At 39.1% G+C, this 24941-nt stretch overlaps 1 protein-coding gene across 1 annotated transcript in view; it reads right to left on the bottom strand.

Moving 5' to 3' along the window:
* Nucleotides 1-24941, bottom strand: part of UBN2 (ubinuclein 2) — a 50284-nt gene that overhangs the window by 11736 nt on the left and 13607 nt on the right. The window contains 8 exon segments of the mRNA XM_059815971.1: nucleotides 2601-2744; nucleotides 4936-5049; nucleotides 5705-5823; nucleotides 7156-7285; nucleotides 7979-8049; nucleotides 11517-12015; nucleotides 13038-13146; nucleotides 14370-14511. Of these exon segments, the coding sequence (XP_059671954.1) occupies nucleotides 2601-2744; nucleotides 4936-5049; nucleotides 5705-5823; nucleotides 7156-7285; nucleotides 7979-8049; nucleotides 11517-12015; nucleotides 13038-13146; nucleotides 14370-14511 (1328 nt within the window).

Here is a 24941-nt window from a genome sequence, read left to right as displayed (position 1 = left end):
TCCTTAATCTTTGTCATTTGGGAATGAAAATCCAAAATGAATCCCAGGCCCCAGTAATCTGTAGTATCAACCTTAAAGGTTCAAGACAAAAGTGTAACTACAACAGGAACAGAAGTCAAAGATGTGGTACAAAGAAAGGACAGTGCAGTATACGTTCCAAAGCAAGAACATGCTTGGAAAATAATCCCTCAATTGCACATATATATTTAGATGTAAAAGTTGATGAGAGAGATCAGTATGAGATTGTTTCTCTCTGATCACGATTTCAAGTCAAGCGTGCTGTTTGACCTGTGCAAAATAAGCGTCCTGCAAGCCTACTTGCATGACCGTCTCCAAAGATGAAGAAACTCTTGGAATGAAAGGAAATGGACTTCCTATTCCTTGCACTTCTTGTTTGAACATACACATATTTAGGTTGCAGGCTTTTTTCAGACACACATGGAATTAATATGCAACTCCATTACAAAAAAGTGGGTTACATTACTTGAAAAGGCTTTGGGATCCTTTAGGACAAAAGCTATTTCCCTAAATCCATGAATATTAATAAAATAATCTCCTGGGGCAGAGTATGAAAGTTACACACATAGAAAATTCATGTGACAAAGGTAGTTGTGATACACGTGGACAAATAAACAAGGTGCAATTTAAAGTTATGATTGATACCTTACCTCATGCTTCTATGCTAAGCTATGAGGAACATTAAATACTGTTAACTTTGAACGAGCAAGAATTTTTTCCTCTGGGCTGAACCCACGAAGTTCTGGTACCATAGACCTACTCTGATTAGTAAGAATTCCTTATGAAATACATCATAGTCAGTAGGCCATTTTCAACATTAAATGCCTAAATTTTTTTCCAGTTTGCACAGCTTTTCTCACTTGAGGCCACATATAAAGGTAAAAAATTATAAGCCTCCAGCATGATAATCCCTACCCTAACATCCCAACAAGATGAGCATACAGCATACAAATAACATGTGCTGTATTAGGAGTTACCTCTGTCAGACTACAGGAAATACTTGCTTTTCCTCTTTCCACGCATAACTGTTTGCCTACAAATCACAATACATCACTTCCTAAACAGAAAGCAGGGAAGCGCCTCCCCATAAATACAGCATGATTTGTAAGTCATTGTGGTACCAAGACTGCCCAGTTGGTAAATGAAGTCTTGCTGGTCACCAGGAAGTTATTATCAGGCAGCTCTTGGGGTTTGTTTGGTTTGGTGGCGATTTTTGTTTGGTTGGGTATTTTTGGGGGGTGGGGATGGAAGTATGGTGTGTTTTGGGTTTTTTTGTTTGTTTTTTGTCTTTTTTGTTGAAACCACTTTTCTAGATAGTTTAAAAGCTTATGGAAATTTTCAGCACACTTTTTGTATAGAAAAGAGAGAACCATGTATGTTACATGGCTTTCAAATACAAAGTTTTAATACACTTCACTTCTATGTATTCTTGGATGACATCACACTATCACTTGACTATTTCGCCACTATCATCAGTGATCTCCGTATCTGATCTTAAGCTAAACTGGGATTCCTTATCCCATCTACTTCAATAAAATCTTCCTAAGAGATAACATCTTACTCATCAGCATACTTAGTACACAAAACTAAATCCTTGAACAGAAATAAGTCAGCTATATGTCAAGAAGTGTAAAACTTCATTTGTTCCTTTCATTAGTATTTTACAAGCAGCTTATTACACCCTCATTTTCTATACTGACTATTCTAGGAAATATCTCAGTACAGTTATTTTTAGAGCTTGACACAGATTTGACTAATCTACAATCAAGGTATTCTTGAGCAAATTGATTAGTATCATTGTATCATTTAGCTTTTACAGTTAGGTCAAGATTTGATGGGAAATTGTCTTTGGCAATGGGTGCTAGAGAAGGGAAGAACTCACATCATCTGTATTTGCTTCTCTTCCACTTTAAAGTGTTTGACAACTTTGTCAAATTTGCATTTCACAATGATTACTATTGCTCTCATTTTATTTTTTTCCCCTTTGTGTGGTCATTACCTCTTAATAAGTCAGTAGGAAGCAAGCGTAAGTTTTCATTAAGAAACTGGTGTATTTTTAACTGCAGCATCACAGAGCATCCCAGTTGCATACAGGAAATAAAGAGCACAAACCTTAGTGTTTTGTGAACGCTGGTGTTGAAATTCCAGCTTATAATTTTAAAGTCTATGTCACACTGCATTATCAGACTGCTTACAATATATAGGCAAAACTGCTTTCCATATCACTATAGTTTTCTATGTCACAGAAAGAACTTCCCAAGCAGTTTACCCCTGCATCATACTTCCCCCTCAAATGAAGCATCATACTTCACGAACTTTAGTAAATTCAGTCTCCAGCAGACGACAAAAGCAAATAGTTCTCCAAGGTAAACAGTGGTTTTTTAGCTCTCAGGTTTGCAAATAAGACAGAAAATTAACTTCTGAAAAACATTAATTCTTTTAAAATATTTAAGTTCCACTGACATATTTTGAAGTTTTAACCAATATTAATAGTACATGATTGAGTCAAATGTATGACAATAAATAAGATCCAAGAAATAGTTAACATCAAAATGAATAGATATATAAAGCAGGTATGTTACCTTGCCTGCATCCAGCCTTTAGGCCAAAGTGGTTTCACTTCTGTTTCCATAAAGGTTTTGAGGTAATCTTCAGCAGACTGGCTTCTATTTGGCTCTAGCTCATAGCATCCCAGCTTGATCTTGACAAGATTACACAACAGAGACCTGCAGAAAGAAACACAATACCTATATTGAAAGGAACAATCCTTTCATAAGCTCAGCAGAAAAAGGCTAAGAAATGGAAGCACTGATGCAATACAGCTGCTGTCCATTGTCAGTTGTAGCAAGAGCTCAGTTTCAGTCGTGTTCTTTGGAAGTTTGCCACTGCACAAGTTTGCTACTACAACTGGTATGATCTGCCACTGTCACTTCTCCTCTATTTCCGACAGACCACATGGCTGATTTTTTTTCATGTTTACTATCATTTTGTAATTGAGTTTACATTTTCTTTGTGGTTTCCTCATAGCTGAAACATCTCCTCTCACTTTGCTCATAGTGACCTCCATCTCCTTTAAGACAGAGAATGTCTGAAAACAAGGGAAATCCATTCTACACTGAGTATTTCAACAGAAGATTCTTTCTGACAGGGATGCTGTCTTTTACTGTCCTTGAAAATATAAAGGGCATGCAGTTAAGTAACATTGGCCCTTCAGAGCCTCTTGAATGAAAAAACCAACAGATTTCAATATCTCCTCTTTAAGTATGGCTCCCTCCAGGTCACAAAATCACAGAATCACTAAGGTTGGAAAAGACCTGTAAGATCATCAAGTCCAACCATGAACCAAAAAACACCATCATGCCCACTAAACCATGTCCCACAATGCCTTGCCCACACATTCCTTGAATACCTCCAGGGAGGGTGACTCCACCACCTCTCTGGGCAGTCTATTCCAGTGTATCACCACTCTCTCAGTAAAGAAATTTTTCCTAATATCCAGTCTAAACCTCCCCTGGAGCAACCTGAGGCCATTTCCTCTTGTCCTGTCGCTAGTCACCTGGGAGAAGAGACCAACACCCACCTCTCTGCAACCCCCTTTCAGGTAGTTGTAGAGAGCGATGAGGTCTCCCCTCAGCCTCCTCTTCTCCAGACTGAACAACCCCAGTTCCCTCAGCCGCTCCTCATAAGACTTGTGCTCCAGACCCCTCACCAGCTTCGTCGCCCTTCTCTGGACACGCTCTAGCACCTCCTCAATGTCCTTCTTGTAGTGAGGGGCCCAAAACTGAACACTGTATTCGAGGTGCGGCCTCACCAGCGCTGAGTACAGGGGCACGATCACCTCCCTACTCCTGCTGGCCACACTATTTCTGATACAGGCCAGGATGCTATTGGCCTTCTTGGCCACTTGGGCACACTGCTGGCTCATATTCAGCCGGCTGTTGACCAACACCCCCAGGTCCTTTTCTGCAGGGGAGCTTTCCAGCCACTCGTCCCCAAGCCCCAAACCTGTAGTGTTGCCTGGGGTTGTTGTGGCCAAAGTGCAGGACCCGGCACTTGGCCTTGTTGAACCGCATACAACTGGCCTTGGCCCATCCGGTTTGGTCAGTCCAAGCTATACCGGTTGTATATATTCCATGAAGCTTGCTTCCCTGTTGTCTTAACATACTAAAAAGACTCATTGCGAGAAGTCCACCAGCCCCTTTTCATATGTATACTAGCACTAAAACTAGTTTAGATCTTGCATGGCAAATTACTAATTTAGAAGGATCCGCTTGCTTAAAAGCCTATCTAGATTATTTAAATAATAGTAATCTCTGTTTTCAGTAAAATCTAATCTAGGAAACAGAACAGTGAGAATTTATCACTTCAGACAAGAATCTGTGTTGCTCTTGAGAGATACCATAGAATTTGTGTTCAGAGAGAATCAGAGAGGTTAAGATTCATGCATTCTGGATGCTGGCTTGCCCAAGGACTCAGAGGCTTGCCAAAATCGCCAATTTTGGTGGTCTGCCCTATTGTGGCAGAGATCTTTACCGCTCACTGGATGACAGTGTTTTGTGACCTATTCCTAGAATGGTGGGAAGCAGGTGTAACTCTGCTTACGCCTCTGGTCTTTGCTTAAAGAAGCTCAAAGTCCTAGGATCAGGAAAATTCTCATTTAGTTGGATAAAGCAGATAAACAAGCAGCAAAAAAAAAAAAGGGTTGGACATAGGATGATCTTGCCTTTCAAGTTAAAGAAAAGGATGTTTTACTATAGCAGCGTTCTAGCTTGCCTATTTAGCCCCACTCTCCAAAACTTCTGAGGTGTACTTCTGAGAACAATTATTTATTAAACAATTATCATGTAATAACATCCCCTTGGAGATCCCTTTATGAAGTCAGTAAAATTCTTGGTGGAAAAGGTAGTTTTGTCTCACCTCACTGTATCATCCCAATGAAACTTCTTTCTGGGTCCCACAACCCTCTTTCCAGGTTTCTCATCATCATCTTCCTCCGATCCATTTTTCTCTCTTTCATCTTCCGCTTGCAACCTACAGTTAGAAAAATTGTTTTCTTTATAGGTATAAAACATAGACAAAATGTTTCCTTGAGAAATGAGTGTCATTTTAGGTGTTAGGGGAAAAAAAAAGAAGGACCTGTCTTCAGATTCTGGTTATACCCTTCCTGAAAGGGTAAGCAGTTCATCTTCCTCTCCCAAACATTTCATGGTCCTCAGAGACAAGTGAAAAGGACACACTGTACGGATATTATCAAGGGTGCTGGCTATAAGCTTCATGTAGCACCTCTACTGGGAAATGGAAGGATGCTTATCAATCTATTAATGCTTTTCCAAGTCTAAAATTAGTTAACTATGAGGGAAACAATTACAATGAACAAGGACAAAATACATCAAGAACCTGAACATACCATCCTCCATTCATCCAGTATTTTGAGAATCTCCAGTATCCTTCTCACAGTTTACAATTTCTTTTTCTCAAGACCTATTTCATTCAGTTAATGTAATTTCTTCCTAGAATCAGGTGATAAGATCACTTACACAAAACTAAGTACTCGGTACAACTTGAAACTTGCAGACACCTGTAAACTGAAGCTGAATACTTAGCTGAGCTCAGGGAATGAACAACACGGAGACAGACTTCCAGCTGGACTCTAGAATGGGCATGCACAGACTCCAGAAATACCTACTTGGCATTCTTGGCTTGATTGCGGGCCTGACAGTCCTCTTGATACTTGCATAACTGTTCAGGCATGACATTACTGACAGCCAGTTTCAGCTTCTGCAGTGGTTCTCTCAAGCGGTCATCCTGTGAGAAGATAAACACTAAAGCTGTCCTACTATATGCAATCTAAAGTGTGTTTCAGATAGTTTCACAAAAATTATTTCCCACTCACTCCTAAGGCAATATTCCCAGTATGAACTACTGACTGCAACAGCCATTTCCTACATGGCACCTGAATCCTGTTAGGTGCAACAGCATTATAGAAACACACATTGTGTTACAAGTTGAAATTTCTCATACAACTCATAAGTCTTGAGACCAGAAACAATGTAAAATAGTCACAATAAAACATATCATGAATATACCAAAACATTATGGCATGATCTCATTAAATAATACTTTTTGATCAAAATAGGGAAGGGAAGAAAACCTGAGGGAAAAAGCAAGATGACTTGACCTATAAGTATCTCAACACTTGCAAATAAGTACCCAATTAATCAAGTCTCCAAAACCCCTGTGGTATAAAAAAATCCTAGGTAACAAACAAAATACATGTATTAGATTATCTGAGTATTAGATTATTATTATACATAATTTATGTACCTCAAAGGTAAGGATTATGTATTTAGAATTGTCTCCAAATATTAAGAACTTCAAACATTAAAGTAATATAGTATATACTTCCCTACATGCTTTAAGTTCTCTTCCTACATCTTCTGACTTCACTTTCTTAATCATAACTGCTTACTGAGAAGAACTAGAATACTATGTGCTATTATGTCTTACTGCTTAGAAATAGCAGATGAATCTGTTTGCCTTCTTAGCAAGTTCTAAGATCTCTGCATTTTAAGATCTCTGTATTCATGATCCTCAGATCCTCTGCAAGATTTAGTCCTGATTTCATCTAAAGAATTGGGTCAGGATACTTCAGATCAGACAACTTTTTATTCAATAGAAAAACATAATCTTTAAGAGAAAAGCAATTGCAAATGACAAAGTATTTGTAAGATCTAGCCACAAAGGCAAATTTCCTCTAACAGTACAGGCTGGGTCACCTATTATCCATCTAGCCTTGCTTTTTTTCTTGACACAAAAGTGAATGCAATAATAAATATTTTTAGCCTGTCATAACCATAATTATTGTGACTTTCTAGTTCTGCTACTTTGATATGTACCCAGCTTTCAAGATGAAAGCACTTCATTCTCAAATAAAGGGTCCAATACACTTAAAATATTTGTTCTTAAAGTATTGACAATAGCAGGTATACAGAAAAAAGCTTTTAAGCTGATCTAGCAACTGATCCAAAACCTTTTGCTTTATTGGAGACTGTGTGGCTGTTGCTCTACTCTCCTGCATTCTGTCCTCATCATTATCACGTAATTGACTCAAGCTGGAGCTAATCTCCCCATCATTACCTGGACATTGAGGTGTAACTTCTTCAGACGCTTTATCAGTGTGTCCTTATTGCATGGCACAAAAGCCTCAAGGTGAGAGTACACTCCATTGCGGATGGCAGGATTTATCTCCTGTAACTGTAGCTCAATACTGACAAACAAACAAGAGACAGTCAACCAGTGAGGCACTCTGAGATGAAGATGACAACTGAACAAAAACCTAAGGAAGCTTTGTATGCACAACATTCTTTCTATGCATACTAAAAATAGCGGCTTGGGACAAAAGTTAGAACTTCTTTACAAAATGAGGAAGTCAATCAATGGTAAGAAACCATTCATTCATTACTTCTCCAGCAATGTTGAACGCTGTCATTCAAATTTCATTTACTCCCATCATTTCACATCAATCTTGATATAATTTTGACTGGTATAGTCTTCTAGAGATTACTTTTTGTTTCTTAGAATACGAAGCTTCTATATTAAACAGTTAGCTGAAGGATTACAGAGTAAAAAGAGCTGGCATTTTCCTTGATGAAAGCTGAAGGTGTTTTGAATTATGAAAGTGGGGACAGGAAGAAATAATGTCAGTTTTGTTGAATTTTACACATGAAGTCAAGGACACAGGGCACTACAAAACACTTTACACTGGATAAAGACGGACAGATAGTCATGACAAGAATTGTACTCATATATAAATCTCTTCAGCTAATAACTAGCTTAGACTGATCTACCTTCATTGACTTTTAAGGGCTTTGTTGGAACAACCTCAATAATATTTCCTCTTCTGTACTGTTCTTTTCACCCCCTTTCCAAAAAAGGGAAGGTTGTACAGATAAGCACTTACTCCAGAAGAATATTATTCATGTCTTGCGTGAAAAACTTCTTCCTGCCTTCTTCATCAAACATCTTGGCGGCCTGAAAATACAGCAATAAAGAGTATCCAAAAGTTCATAGAGCATTTTACCCCAACAACCTTTGTATCTTTACTTTTACAGCTGTATCACATTCTTATTTTCCAGAGAAGAGCATTACTTGGAAAAAGACAAACAAAACCAAACTATACTCAACTGTTCAGAAAAGAGGTGAGGATTATTATTATTATTATACTCAGATAAAACCTCCTTGCTCTAGGACAAACAATCATTCTATTTAGAATCTGCCTGGATCACTGATGTTAACATACTCATCTTTTCAGTAACCATGAAGAAAGAAAATGGTAGACATGTTTTATCTCGCCACCAGCAACATTCCACTACCACTGTTTGCTTTAAAAAGAGGAGCACTGCTTGACAAGTCAAGCAGGCAAGAGCATCAATACATTTCTACTCTCAATCTATAAAAGGTTCCTTTTCTATCTGTGTTATGTGCCTCAGCCAGTTACAACTTCCTAGCTTTCTTAGATTCATCTCAATCCTTCACTGCAATTTCTACAAAAGGATTATGTATGCTAGAGGAATACCTCATCCCGGTTTTCTGGTGCTGTCCAGCATTCCCACCATCTTTAGACTACACCTCAAGTATTTTCATCTGATCTCTTCCTGAGTCTGTTTGCGGCGGGGTGGGGGGAGTGGGGTGGGGGGAGACAGCCTTATTCCTATATATACTTCCTTTAATTACAAGTTTTTATTGATCTCTCAGGAATTCCCATGCGGTATCCCTTTATCTTTGTTCTTACCACCTGGATTCTTATTTTCACAAACAATGACAGCTTGTAGGAGAACGCCAATTCCCTGCACCTTTCTACAAAAAATCATTAAGATCTCCTCTCTAGTGTTCGTCCACTCTGCAGATTTATAGAAGTCAAGAGAAAAAAACCCGACACTTTTAGAGCCTTATTGTCATCTTATATTCTGTCACTGGGACCAAACAGTGAATATCTAAAGGAACTGGAAAAGGATATGCATGCAGAAAAGAGTGGTATCATTATAATGACTGACAAACATTAAAGGCAGCCGACGTGCTATGAGGCTGAATATTCAAATAAATCAAAAATCTCTAATGCTGCCTTTAAAAAAAATAAATCAGTAATTTGTGACATTATAGCTAAAAACTACAAATAAATACAAGTGTTAACTTGATAACGTTCTTTTATTACTATGAATTACTTACTGTCCTTGCTCTTTTACTGACCCATTTAAGTTTGAAAGAAAAATAATTTCTGAAATTGTGAACTCTACACTGCACAGGAAAACAGGAGTCTGATACTCTATCAGAAACCATAAGGTAGCCCATTGTCTGACTGCTTTACTGCTTCAGTCATGAACACTGATACCGGAATTTAAGTTCCTGTAAGGACTGCATTCTGCTCACTACTTTCTACCGTAAATTCAGCTGCTGAGGGGATGGTACTATCCATTTAAGAATACTGAAACATTTGTCATGCTAAAAAATTAGAAAGGTTATAGGTGTTTAGAAGTGACAGGATACCAAAAAGACAAGTTTGAAAATCTTAAATCCAGTGTCTTTAAGCATAATTAATACAAGGATTATCCTCTTCTGGTTTATCATCTTCTGGTTTATCTAAAGTGGAGGGAAAGATACGCTTTGACATTTTGGTCCTAGGTAGACCTTGAAAGCCAATTTCAGCATTATACTATCATACTGGACACTGTTGCTGGCTTTTGAAAAGAACAACATTGGCAGATTGAAAAACTGCATCGCTATCACCCAACCGTTTTTTTTTTTTGTTCCACAGACAGATTATCTTTACAGTTACCTTCACAATAGAAAAAGGCATTTTATTACTTTCCTGCTTCTGTACAATACTTGTCTTCTGTCATGGTAGTTCATAATTGCCTATTTAGGAACTAGAAGACATTAATCTACAAAAGGAAGTCAGGAAGTTTTTATTGTATTCAGTCAGGGGCTTTCTAGAATAGTTTTTTTTATTAGATATATCATACTCCATTCATGGAACATAGGCTTTTTCCTACAGCTTTATAAACTTCTTAGCTTTCTTTGCACTGAAGAGCATGAAAGCTGTGAGCCTGTTAAGTATCTGACAAGACTTATTTCTTTTTTCCTGCTTTTTAGATGATGTTTTCCCCCACTGATAATGTGTCAGTTGATTGCAATTTTCAGTAGATAAGGAAGTTGCAATCTTTAAATCAACACACAGTCTAGTTTTTCCCCCAAGTGTAGACTTGCTCTGCTCAGCCAGCACCAAACTTCCAGAAGACATGATCAACAGCAGAAGATAGAAGAGTTAGGTTTTCCAAGAGCCACTGAATTAAAGCTTTCTTCCAACTGGGTGGGGCTTGTTACACAGTGAAGCAGCATGAATTTGGGGCAGGCCACTAATACTTCCTAACTTTTGGCCTAATCCAGTTCTTCTGCAGTTTTGCTAGAAGCTTATTGTTGATTCATAGCAGAATTAACCTGAATATTCAAAGGTAAACAGAATAATCTCTCTCACTTTAGTAAATACTAACCCCTCGGCTGTATTTAGCTTGGTACATTTTAAAATAACTAAGAACACTATAAGCCATTTACATACAGGTAAGAAACATTATGTTTTATCATTACTCTAACCTGTAGCAAAGCAAGCTCTGCTACAATTTAAATTATTTTTTCCCAAAAAGGTAGCAACTTGAGCTGCTTTTTCAAAACTTTTTATTCTGAGTAAGGAAAAGCTGCACTTTATTCTGAGTAAGGAAAAGCTTTAATATCAGAATCTGGACAATCAAACAACAAATTTATTCTCAACTTAAGATAACATCCACAACTGAAACAAGGAGCGTATAATACCTTAATAGCTCTGATCCCTTTCAATACGCTATTGGGATGTTTGTAACCTGCAGATTTAATACTTTTCATTAATATTGATGAGTTTGGATTCCATTCTAACCTTCCAAAAGAAATATTCCGTTTTGTGGTGGGTGTTTTTTTTTGTGTGGCTGGGTGGTGTTTCTTTTTTTTATTGTTGCTGTGTTGTGGTTTTTTTTGAAACTGGTAAGTTAGCATTTATGTGACAAAGCCAAAAATTCAAGACATTGCTTTGTAAGCTGCAGTCGTATTTCAGGTTTCCTCCTCCAAGGTAAGAAAACACCCACCCATTTCAAAAACTAATAATTCAAGTTAAAGTAACACCAACATTTCCATTATGGAAAAAAGCCAAGCAAACATAAGTTATTGTACACAGAAGATTTAGAAAACATTGTCTCCACTGTGAAACAAACACTGCTTTAACAATTGAGCTGTACCATCTCTGTGCCCATTTACATCTGAGTATAAATACAGCCATTAAGATTGACAATAAGATCAATTCTACATTTTTTAGATTTTCAGCCAGCAATTCAAGGAGGACAACTTAGACCCTAGTTATTCTTCCTCATTCTCTCAGATTCTTGAATGCAATCCCTTACCAGTGAATTCATACTTACTGTTCGAAGGTCTCCAATGCGCTTTTCAAGTAGCATAGGCAGACCCTCTGGGAGGGCAGGCACCTGCTTGGGTGTCATGACCTGAGAGGTGTAGGTTGAATGAGTGACATTTCCATTTTCTCCTGACAGCTCAGATACTGGGCTGCCATCAGAAGTGCCATCAAGCAACTTGTCAAAGTCAATGTCTCCCAGCATCTCCAGGGCACTTTCAGCTTCTTGCAGGAGCTCACGTTCATTTGTGCTACCAAAAATGGAGAGGACAGGATCATTGATCCTAAGATTCAAGTCAGAGATATCGTTTCCTGCACTGAGAGAGGAGGAAGGAATTTTACTAGGGGTAGAGGTTGCAACAGTCACTGGAGGTTTTGGACTAGATTCCTTCTTCCTCATGGCTTCCTTCTCCTTTTGAAATTTACGGATCATGGCAGCCAGAGAGAGTGAGTCTTTATATAATTTCTTTTTCTTCTTTTCAGACTTGTGTGAATTTAAGGCCATTACTCTGTAGAGGAAAGAAATCTTTCATTAGAATACATGTCCTCAGTAACCTGTAACAAAAATCTGGGAGTTTAGTACAATTAAAAAATCACCAGGGGGAAAAAGCAAGTACTTTGTGCTTCCATCTTCAGACTATTCTATCAACTACCATAAACCTCTGCTAGTCATGCAATTTCATGCTCTCCAACTGATTTGTTAAGTTTCGTACATAATAAGGCAAAGGTTATTTACTTTTGACTCCTCAATTTAATTATGGAGAAGTTGGCACAGTTAAAACTCATGGCTGATCTACGCTACTAAAATACTTGAACTTGCCTTTCAGACTCCCGAATGGTGGCAGGTTGCTTTAAGTTTAGGCACTGCATACGTTAAAAATTATCTTCACTGCTAAGAATTTTGACATACAGGCCCAACTTCTATATGCTACTTAAACTGAACATTTTCCGCCAGTTCATCACCTTGATAAAAAATGCTATCAAATTTTCAATACCAACTTGAATATTCATAAGACGACAAAGTCCACTCAATGACAGTTTTCTAGAAGCCAATTAAAAAAACCACAACCTTAATCCCTCCATGCTAGCCTCAGAACTCAGGAAAGCACACACAAAGTTAGTAAGAAACATGTAGAACAATTAAGCAATGTTCATACGTTTTCCAGTTTAGAAACCAAGGGACAAGAAGAAAATTATTTTTCTTTGGAAGATGTAATTCTTAGCGCTACATAAGACTTTGGGTAGAACCATGATGGATAATGCTATTCATAGACTCAAAATTTCTTTTCTGTAACTTGTCTTTCCTTGTTTTATTATTCCTTGTTCAAAATTTTGGGGGCACAAAAAATTAGCTTGTAGGATTTATTTATGCAAAAACACCACAGAAATTCCAAACCCAAAATCTATTACCTATTAATTATAGTTTAAAAATACAATATTCTAAATAGCTATGATAATCTTGCTATGGCATGCAATCTTGAAACTAAACCTCACATACAATTCAAGGGTTCATCTAAAGAAAGAAACCTACCCCAACTGCTTAGGAACTTTCATCTTCCGAGGCTTCTTCTCCTTTTCTGTCCCTTCATCTTTACGCTTGCGCTTCTTCATTCCACGATCTTCACTTTCTTTTAACTTTGCTATCTAGAAAAGAGATTGAATAAAAGAACAATGATTCTTCCACCCTAAAGGACTTTTACAGCAAGAAACATTTAGTTTTCCTTACACTTTCCAATTCAGAGCCAGGAAAAATACCTCAATGTGCATAAAGGCAAACAAAACAGTACCACTGGATTCCTAGTACCAATTGCAGTTACTGACAAGCCTCAATCATTAATCATTTTTAAGCAGTTACTGAATTCAGAGTTTTCTGTAAGAAAAACACATTAAGGCACAAGCAGACTGATGCCCAGCCAGGCTGAGCACTGGCCACCTTGGAAGACTGAATCCCCCCCCTTCTTCTGCTACCACAGTTTCATTGCTGAGCATGAAGTTACATAGTATGGAGTATCTTTTTGGCCAATTCAGATCAGCTGTCTCCCCTTCCAAGTTCTTGCTGATCCCTAGCTTACCTGCTAGTGCAGGGTAGGGAAAAAGAAAGCCTTCACACTGTGCAAATATTATTCAGCAACAGACAAAATTCTGGTGTGTTATCAACGCTTTTTTAGTCACAAATCCAAATCACAGCACCGTAAGAGCTGCTGTGAAGAAAGGTAACTCCATCCCAGTCAAATCCAATACAAGAATCCTAAAATTATGTTACATTTAAAGAATTATAGAGCAGGAAAGGACATCAGAAAGCACGAAGTTCTTGGAACGGCATGGAACCTGTGAATGTCATATGCAAGCAATTACATTTGCATTGGTCATAATTTGTCAAAGTACATAGAACAGCACACTGTTTGGGAAAGACTGTATATATACTTTTTAATATAGATATTCTTATGTGCTGAGTTTATTTTAACAGATATTTTGTTTTAAGTGTTATTCTGAATATTAGGAACAATTTCAAAGCTTTGTGCAAAATCATAAAAGCAGTGTTGGAGCATTTAAGTTCTCATATGATAAAATTCCTATAAAATTCCTATAAAATTATAAAATCATCTGTCATTTCAAGATGGATGGACACAACTTGTTAGCTTGCCTAAACATATGGTTAGTCTTACAAGACTGGACAGCCTGTGGACATCCCAAGTTATTGCCCAAATGCTAGTACATAAGCCACAAAACACAATATGCAATGAAACTGTACTGTACATCATTCTGCTTTCAGCCTCTTCACCTGAGCCATTTTAAGTGTATCAAGTATTCCCCAATGTCCACCTAGCTATAAGTTCTGTATAAAAAGCATAATTAATATCACTCACTTTAGGTGGCCTATGCTTTTTGTCTTCTGCAAAGTCTTCATCCTCTGAGTCAGATGCCTGGCGGAACTGCAGTGTACCAGTGTTGATGTAAAACCCTCCATATTTGGTTGTCAGGGATGCAGGAACCAATTCGTCATACTGGGCAGGAAAAAGAACATGAGCTTATCAGCATTTCTTAATAAAATGAGTATATAGTTCATTTATCAGTCCCTAAACACAAAAAATTATATACAAGTACACAGCACAGCTTGCTAGAATAGAAACAGCATAGTAATGCTATTGAAAACTTATTGGCCAAGGCACAGGACATGAATATCACTGGATAACCTTTCTACTTTCAAAACAATGCCCTTTTTTTGGAATAAAAGGCAGGACTTCACAGCATTAAAAGTAGTGCTTTCTGAAGGAAATGACGGTTGGCAGAGAGGCATTTCCCCCTCCATCCCCGAAGGAAGAAAAACCCCCAAAACTTTTAAACTACCACAGTTTTCACTAATACCAGTCTCTGCAGTGCACTTGACATGTTAAGACATTCTGACACACACTACATTTAGTACCAGCTCTAACCACAATGCCCTGCTCAAAAACCTACTTCTCTTACAAAGTTCTCTGACGTTTTCTTTTGTTAAAAATGCTATCCCAGACATGACAAACTTAGCCACAGTATCTGTTAGCATATTTCTAATTTTAGGTGTTGAATAAGACATTACCTCTTATACAAATACCACAATGCCAGGACTTGTTTTGTTTCTCACTCTGTTTAGACAGTTTTAAAACCATGAAAGGTTTCAAACTCTTATATACACTTACACATACAATCCAAGCGGAAAAGGTTAGCAACCTGCTACACCACTTAAGACACACACAAGACTATGGGACCAGATGGGATCCACCCAAGGGCACTGAGGGAGCTGGCGGAAGTGCTCACCAAGCCACTTTCCATCATCTACCAGAATCTACTGGCTAACCAGGGAGGTCCCAGTTGACTGAAGGTTAGCAAATGTGACATCCATCTTCAAGAAGGGCCGGAAGGAGCATCCAGGAAACTACAGGCCTGTCAGCCTGACCTCAGTGCTGGGGAAGATTATGGAGCAGAACATCTTGAGTGCCATCATGCAGCACATACAGGACAACCAGGTGATCAGGCCCAGTCAGCATGGGTTTATGAAAGGCAGGTCCTGCCTGACTAACCTGATCTCCTTCTATGACAAAGTTGACCCGCCTAGTGGATGAGGGAAAGGCTGTCAATGTTGTCTACCTGGACTTTAGTAAAGCCTTCGACACCATTTCCCCCAGCATTCTCCTGAAAAAACTGGCTGCTCACAGCTTGGACAGGTATACTCTTTGCTGGGTAAAAAACTGGCTGGATGGCCAGGCCCAAAGGGTTGTGATGAATGGAGTTAAATGCAGTTGGCAGCAGGTCACAAGCATTATTCCCCAGGGGTCAGTATTGGGGCCAGTTGTGTTAATGTCTTTATCAACAATCTGGATGAGGGGATTGAGTGCTCCCTCAGCAAGTTTGCAAACGACACCAAGTTGGGTGGGAGTGTTGATCTGCTGGAGGGTTGGAAGGCTCTGCAGAGGGATCTGGACAGGCTGGATCGATGGGCCCAGGCCAATTGTATGAGGTTCAACAAGGCCAAGTGCCGGGTCCTGCACTTTGGCCACAACAACCCCAGGCAACACTACAGGTTTGGGGACGAGTGGCTGGAAAGCTCCCCTGCAGAAAAGGACCTGGGGGTGTTGGTTGACAGCCGGCTGAATATGAGCCAGCAGTGTGCCCAGGTGGCCAAGAAGGCCAACGGCATCCTGGCCTGTATCAGAAATAGTGTGGCCAGCAGGAGTAGGGAGGTGATCGTGCCCCTGTAGTCAGCACTGGTGAGGCCGCACCTCGGATACTGTGTTCAGTTTTGGGCCCCTCACTACAAGAAGGACATTGAGGTGCCAGAGCGCATCCAACGAAGGGCAGTGAAGCTGGTTAAGGGTCTGGAGCACAAGTCTTATGAGGAGCAGTTGAAAGAACTGGGATTGTTTAGCCTGGAGAAGAGGAGGCTGAAGGGAGACCTTATCACTCTCTACAACTACCTGAAAGGAGTTTGTAGAGAGGTGGGTGTTGGTCTTTTCTCCCAAGTGACTAGCGACAGGACAAGAGGAAATCACAGAATCACTAAGGTTGGAAAGGACCTGTAAGATCATCAAGTCCAACCATCAACTAACACCATCATGCCCATTAAACTATGTCCCACAATGCCTCGTCCACACGTTCCTTGAACACCTCCAGTGATGACGACTCCACCTCTTCCCTAGGCAGCTTATTCCAGTGTCTCACCACTCTCTCAGTAAAGAATTTTTTCCTAATATCCAGCCTGAACCTCCCCTGGAGCAACTTGAGGCCATTTCCTTTTGTCCTGTTGCTAGTTACATGGGAGAAGAGACCAACACCCACCTCTCTGCAACCCCCTTTCAGGTAATTGTAGAGAGTGATAAGCTCTCCCCTCAGCCTCCTCTTCTCCAGACTGAACAACCCCAGTTCCCTCAGCCGCTCCTCATAAGACTTGTGCTCCAGACCCCTCACCAGCTTCACTGCCCTTCTCTGGACACGCTCTAGCACCTCCTCAATGTCCTTCTTGTAGTGAGGGGCCCAAAACTGAACACTGTATTCGAGGTGCGGCCTCACTAGCACCGAGTACAGGGGCACGATCACCTCCCTACTCCTCCTGGCCTCAAGTTGCACCAGGGGAGGTTTAGATTGTATATTAGGACAAATTTCTTCACTGAAAGGGTTGTCAGACATTGGAACAGGCTGCCCAGGGAGGTGGTGGAATCACCATCCCTGGAGGTATTTAAAAGATGTATGGATGAGGCGCTTAGGGACATGGTTTAGTGGTGAACTTAGCAGTGTTAGGTTAACGGTTGAACTTGATGATCTTACAGGTCTTTTCCAACCTAAACAATTTTATGATTCTATTTTGAAAGGCACTTCATATTTACAAAGGAATTTCCAAGTCAGAATTACAAAGCTGTGTCTCAAAAATCTAAAAGACTTAAGAAAAGCGGTCAATATTAAGTATAATGGAAGATAATTCTATTATTTCATGACCAGCAGCCTCTTCGGAGTGACATTCTCCCTCAAGTATTACCAGAAAACTGTTAATCTGTAGGAAATATCTTGTTAACAGCAAGCTCTCAAAAATGCTTAGAGGATGAATAGATGCATTCTAGCTCTATGCATAAGTATCAAAGCAGCAAGCCATGTTAGTTATTTGCAAGAGAACTGAAGGAGGGTTGCCTTGACAATGCAGTTATCACTACGTAGAAGGACAATGTTGTCCTGAACTACTCCAAATTCGAACTACCGGTCTTAGTTTTCGAACACTGAAAATGGTAAGATGGTGAACTTAAGGAACAAATAAAATTCTGGAAGCTACAGTCTGTCTGGAAGCATAAAAACAGAATGCCTGAGACACATACCTGCCAACAAAAGATAAGGAAGAAGCATTTACAGTACCTAGAAAGTGTTAAAGAAGTACCAGAAAAACACAATAACAGTGCAATGACTAAGAATCAATTTCTGCCCTTCTTCTGAAAGAAAGGGTGGGATTTTGACATACCTCAGAGGTATGCACTCTGGCAGAGGAGAAAGTCGATTTTGAGTTACAGCTGCAAGCAGTAAGTGTTTGGTAGCACAGACAAATGATTAAGAATTAAGTAAGATACTTGAGAAGGAAACAATGTGTTTGTTATTTCAAAGTTTGAACCAGTAGACCTTCCACTGCATGTCTGTTAAGACAAAATTAAACAGGCTGAATAAATTAGTAGGCAGTTTTAACTGCCATAACATTAACTGAAGACTTGAGATCACCTGCATGAAGGGAACACACACAGTGCCACTTCGCTTGGAGTGTCAGCTACCAGCTTATTTCCTTTCTCCCTGCATGCCATGCAAAATATACTGAAGATAAAATGGTTTAAGAACCAAAAAGTCTAGGCTACCAAAAGCATTAAGACAGGAAGAAGAGTTATCTTGAAGAGGAAAACAGTGAACGTGTTCTTCAACAAGGAAGCTGGTGAAAGACCCTGAACTGGAGACCTATGTGGATTTGATCTGAATAAGTAGTTCGAGATTTCCATGAGTCATCACCTTTTATGTTCCTGGAATGGAAGGCTTAACAAGCAGTACAGAAAGACAGAAAGGGAAAGGAAAAGTGGTGACAGGATCTATGAAATACCCTAAGATAATACGAAAGACTAGTGCAAGAAAGCAAGATAAAATTGGACAAAATGAAAGCCAAGTGGCTTAGTTGTGGACTTGTCATTCATCTTAAGAGACCACGACGATCATGCAAAGAAGGAGGTGCAAATGAAACTTGAGAGTGGAGGCTGGGTGAGAATTTCAGATAAATCTGATTGTTTTCTGCAGCCCTCAGAACCAGCTTCATTACATACAAGGAAGATGAAAGGGAAAGAAAAGAAATTATTATCCACAGTGCTTAATAGATAGAGCAGGCATTTCCCTTTTGAGCTGAAAGGGTGTGAACCGTATTGGTGAGGTTAGGGCAGTACGAGATGCAAACAGAATAATATCGTTCTTTCAACTATTGTCCTTGAGCTACATTACTGTGCTTCTAGTGCCATTAATCTAATTAAATGTTTAGGCATGAGAGATTTGCTGCAAACATGTTCAAGTGTTTTAAGAAAAGTAGCCTGTACATTATTTGTTGTGAAACTAGTATTATTTAGATAAAAGATAAGCAGGGATCATTTTTGTTCCTTGTTCAGTTTATTTTTGAGATGGCTCTAACCAGCTTGGGGAGGGGAGCTGTGTATTTTTGATCATCATTAACCCACTGAATAAAGTCAAACTACTAAAGTTATGTTGAATATGGTTGCTTCAGTCAAATGGACTGAATATCCATACAGTTCACTACATACTTCAAGGTACTTCAAACAAACATAGTTAATTGATCTCTATGCTTCTTAAAGACACAAAGAACTGAAATGCACTCTTTGGTTTTGCCATCCTTTAACAATAAGTTTTCAAATGAAAAAACAGAACTATCTCTCTGAAAAATAGCATGATAGAATACACAATGAAATCCTGAACAAGGTTAAGGGGGAACAATACATTGCTTTTCTAATACAAGATGACATCAAAAAGCAAGCAGAAGGAGCTTTCCCATGGTAAAGAAGGTTCCTCTTCCAAAATGCATAGGCAAGTTGGTTTGTTTTTTTTTAAATCCTGGGGCAAAGGACAGCTGGCAAAGCACAACAGACTATTACATAAAGACATAATACCTGGCTCAGGATAGTCTAGACTAGGATAGTCTCCTAGGAGAATCCTAGTTTAGTAGTCAGTATATTGCAAGTCTGTCAGCCTACCAGAGCACCTTGAGAGAAGTACGTATGTGCGTGTGTGTGTATATATATAATCTCCCTGTTTTGTTCTCACCTTCCATGCAACACGATGACATTCTTATCGGCTTGAAAATATTTCAGCCTAAGTTATAAAATGTATGACCACTCATGTGACTACCTTTATCTGTTCCAACTCAATTCTTTCAGAGATTGAGCTCTGACCCACACTGAAAATACAGTTCAGTGTTTTTATTACAAATAAATATGCAGTGTATTACTTAACCTCCCCAGGTTTCATGTTACAGAATTAGTAGAAGATTCTGTAGAACAAAGTTACGCTTCCCTTTTCCATTCATTTAACATGAAGAGACTTACCATATATGACACTTAAAGAAAAATGCTCTTAAAGATTTGTTATTTTGGCATGTTATAAACCCCCCTTTATTAGTAATCATACTGTTGGTATATTTTTTGGAAAGCACTTAAATTGCTTGTGCTGCTTAAATAAATTCATCTACTCATGAAGAATAGTTGATCCTAGGCCATGATCAACCCCTCTAGTAGCTCGTATTACTTTGAAAAGTGATTTTGTGCTCTTCACAAAAAGCAAGAAGTTGCTACACCTATTATCATTACTATTTCTTAATTATTTCTTACTCCTACGTTCTTATGTACACAAATTTAAACAATGGTACTACAAAGGCCAGATATAAGTCTCAGGTTTTTTCAAGTACCTATGCAGATGCTGAGTTTTCAGTTTCCCAGTTGTCCCACTGAGGTCATTAAATACATGACCAGTCCTAAACTACCTGGTTGAAACCTAGGCCAGAACACAGGATTAAAAAATTATTTAAGAAATTACTTATTCCTTCCTAAAAAGGATAGATTTTGCAGAGAGAACATTACTATTGCTTTAACAAACATTAGACTTGTTCTGCAAATTCAACTACCTTTGTCCCTCTAGCTATAATGGTTCTTGTACTAGAGGACTGCTGGGTATATAGTTTAAACATCTCTGTTCTTCATTAAGCAGAATAGTATCTGCTTTATTTGTTTGGTACTCCACTTTATACCTTTATTTATCTTGGGGTGAGGAGGGATAAAAAGCAAAGAAAGAATCTCCTAATTGAAATTTGCCCTTGTATTCACTCAAATGCATATGACATGTCAGGTAGCAACTGGCAGATCTACCCTGAAGACACCTGGGAATCATGGAAGACCTCTTTTATTAAAGGTGACATGGTGAACTCAGCTAAGTGAGAACTATTCTCCAACCACAGAATTTCCAAGACTGGGCAAAGTGACAATGAACAAGACAGACAGACCAGTAATATAAAGACACAAATCTGTACCCAATGAAACAGTTAGTAGCGAGTGTCTTTCAAAAAGCTTTAATGTACCCTCACATATTCAGTGTGGATGAGGTTTCTGATAGAGGTCTACAAAGGCAGCTTTTTCCATGTGAAAAAATGCAGCAATGTTAAATTTATCCCTCAAATCCAACATGAAAGTATGTTTAATAACAGATCCTATTGAGCATTTTTCTCTATATGCCTCTAACATTCTCAAGCAACAACACTGCTCTGCTCTCCATAGCTATGCATAAAGCAAGCTTCTTTGAGTATGAAGGATGAGAGAACAACATCAAATTGGCCTAAAACAACATCTGTCCCTGAACCCCACAAAAAAGGTAAAAATTACCATCAGCACATTGAGCTCTGCCATACCCCAAGTAGATACCATTCATGACTGTTGGCACACTGAGCTCTGCCATTCCCTAAACAGATACCATTCTCACTGGGAAAAAGCATCTCAGATATTCAAGAGTCTTGAGCAAGATGCTGTTACTGGCAATCCATCAGCTTCAAGTTTTAGATCACAACAGCAGGAACTCTTGAGGGGAAGCCAGGGTGGGAGAGAAAAGGCTATTAAATCTATCACACTTAATAAGCCTGGAGATTACAAGACGAAGTAAACCAATTTTAACCTGAAAACACATGAAAATGCATCTGTATCATGACACAGAACTTTTGCAAAAACTAAGTCCTTAAATTATGGAAAAGTATTCTAGGGAACCCGGACAGAAAAAGAGCAACTCTTTTTCCAGTGTGTTTGGAATTACTAAGATCAACACACAATCCTTGAAAGGCTGTCTTTTAAGAGGGTCTGAGCTCCTGAGGCAAGATGTAACTAAAGAAAACAAGGTTTTCCTTTAAGTTGAAGTACCTGTTTTGGAGAAACTTTCCATGTATGAGAAGCCATTGGTAGGCTAGTTTTCTCTACCCAGCAGCACAGGACTCTTACATCAGTGTTTAGAAGGCTGCTGTGGAATATAGTAGACTAGGTTAAATACTGACATACGGCCTGGGTGTCCAAAATACTGAACTGCACACTTCGCATTGCTCTTGGCATTCTGTTTTGCTTCAGTTCCTGTCAGTGTGGCTACCTGGTAACACTGCTTCAAAAGACAGCTACAGATTTCTACGTGGATGGTTCTTCCTTTGTGTTCATCTACCCAACACAGGGGAAGGTGCTAGCTGGTCTTTGTTTTGGATGTACGAGTCTTATTACCTCTGAGGAAGAGAAAATTGCATACTTTTTACTAAGCACCATGTATTACTTCCGATCCCTGTTCTATATTATACAGCAGAAAGCTCAGAGAGCACTGTACTCCCCTGGAATCTCTATCTATATAAAGCTTACATTGTCAGGAAGGTATTCAACCAAATATTCAGAGGTCATCACAAGAGCAAGTAGTCCAGCCAAACCAGGCTAATATGCACCTGTATGCATATGTGTGCATGCAGGAAGAACAGGGGGGAAGCAGAAGTCTACAGGAATACCATTCCACAAAGAATGTAGTTCTGGGCCGGTTTACACTATAGGAAAACCTATTTTCAACATGAAAGTAGTGGAAACACTGACGAAGGACAGCTTTCTTTGCAGGTTATGAACATTTTGTTTATTACTACCACAGAGGTCCATTAAGATAAGCAAAGATTAGGACTTGCCATCAGACTAACCACTATATAGTGGTTAGAAACAATAGTAAGATGGTCTTGATCTACATTTTTCTTCTGGAATGAAGAGTTCACGACCCACTGACTACAGTCAAAATGCTCAACCCAAAAATATCCACTGTATAGACTGAAGCATGGATTTCCCACTTGCCTGTAATGGCATTCAGAGTGGAAAAGCCACTTCTTCCAAACAGGACCAGGTGAAAATTTTCCAAAGAGGACAGCAAGGTAAAAGACTGAACAGCATATGTACCAGATACATCCAACACAAACAGCAACCTGTTACTATGTACTTATTCCTGTAAGAGGAGACAAGTCTGAAGGAAGATGGGAGGTAGGAATTGACTCTGTCACTTAGGTTCTTGGGTACGTATTACCCTTTCTCCAATACTTTCCTTTAGTTGGCTTCATATCTGAGTCCACTAAATTGCTCTTCAGGAGCCCTTACTTTTCTGTGTTCAGTAGCGACAAGGACTTTGATGGTCTTAATGCAGCCATGCTGCTAAAGTCTTTACTACGCTGTAGGAAAGTACTGATTCTTTCCAGAGGAAACAATGAAAGCAAATCTGTAAGAATCTTATGCATTGTTTTCATTTTCATAGAAGGTAAACAATGGCAATCTAGCCTACCAAGCAGCCCAAAATTTACCCTACTTCATAAGGGCAGGTACCAGTGCCCTTTGAGGTGTCTGAGAGGAAAAAATAAAATCTCTTTGCTGAGGAGAACCTCCCGTCTATCAGCATTTTCCAAGAATCTTCCTCCAGAAAAGCATGTCCTGTACCTGTCCGTACTCCAGCCCCATTAAAATCCATTACCCGAGAATCATGTCATTAGCAGATTCCCTGCACTTGACCCAGATCCCTGCCCTCAAAGAAACAAGCAGAACAACTGCCTTCCTGGATCCCTGGAGGACCCAAATGCTCTGTTACATATGCTATTTGTTATATATGCATCTATGTTACATGTACAAAATTGCTTAATTGGAAATGAATCCAAAGGAAGCAGAATTCTTTAACTCAATTACAATGCCTGCTAAAAACAGGCTTAGAGTTTTATTGGTTTGATTTCTTGAATAATATTTGATGGCATTACCTCAAAATCTGTTTTTAGAAGGAAAATATCTCTAAAGCTATGGAATAAACCTGTTTCAGTGCCAAAAAGCTCAGTATTTCTTTCACACCTGTGACAAGAAAAAGGACTAAAATTCTAAGGAAGCTTTCAATTATTTTTTTCTGGGATAGAGAGACACAACAGGACGCCAATCCTGGAGCAATTCAAGAGGCACTCATACTCATTTTTCAAGTGTTTGTGCCCAGGATATTATAGCTTTTTATGTGTAAAGAAAGTGTATCTTCCAAAAGGAAGTCCAGGCTAGGCCTGGCTCTGACATTTCTCAGGGTACACAGTGATTTAATAGCTGGTTACAAAGAAGATGAGCAAGCCAGACACGTAGATTTTTCTTTCTGAACACTTCCCATTTGCAGCTGAGATAGAATGAGAGATTTTGTTGAACTTAACTCCTACATTACAGGACCCTTAAGCTCTGCAACAGAAACTTAGACTGCAGCTGGCACATAGTACTTTTTTTTTCTTTTCTATGCAGAAATGGAGATAAAAGCAAAACAGAGATGGCCTCTCACTAGTCTGTATTTGTAATGCAGACACAAGGCATAATGATTTGTTCAAGAGAGCAATCTTTAAAGAATACACCATTCTCCCCAGTAGCTTGCACAGCTACCACATGATACAACCATCTGGTCCTCTAACAACTGCCTTTTGTATGCTCTTGCAAGGAGTCTGGCAAGAGATATCAGAAATAAATGGTCCTGCAAATCTAACGGATCTGCTGCTGGTAACAAGAACAGCACTGGAAGGAGGCACTATGAGAAGCACTAATACACCAGTGAGTGTTCAACCCTGCTAGACTCACATACATCTTTGATAGAGACCTCTACTAAGAGTACTGAAAGTTATCCAAATCACGCATCAGATCTGTGATCGGTCACAATAAATCCAGAAAAACAAAGATACAACTTGGGTCCTGTATCATAAAGTTTCTAAACTGAGGATGGTTAACTTAAGCAACAGTGAGAAGAAACCAGTTAGGCCTATAGGTTCAAGTGGTTTCTCAGCAGAAGTGAAGCACATCTGTTGTTACTGAGCTGAAGATCAGAATCTCACTTTTGGAAAGAA

Source organism: Gavia stellata, chromosome 4 (assembly GCF_030936135.1).
Source record: "Gavia stellata isolate bGavSte3 chromosome 4, bGavSte3.hap2, whole genome shotgun sequence".
Classification (NCBI taxonomy): Eukaryota; Metazoa; Chordata; class Aves; order Gaviiformes; family Gaviidae; genus Gavia; species Gavia stellata.
Note: the sequence above shows the minus strand (reverse complement) of the source record. Positions and strands in the feature narration are given on the sequence as shown.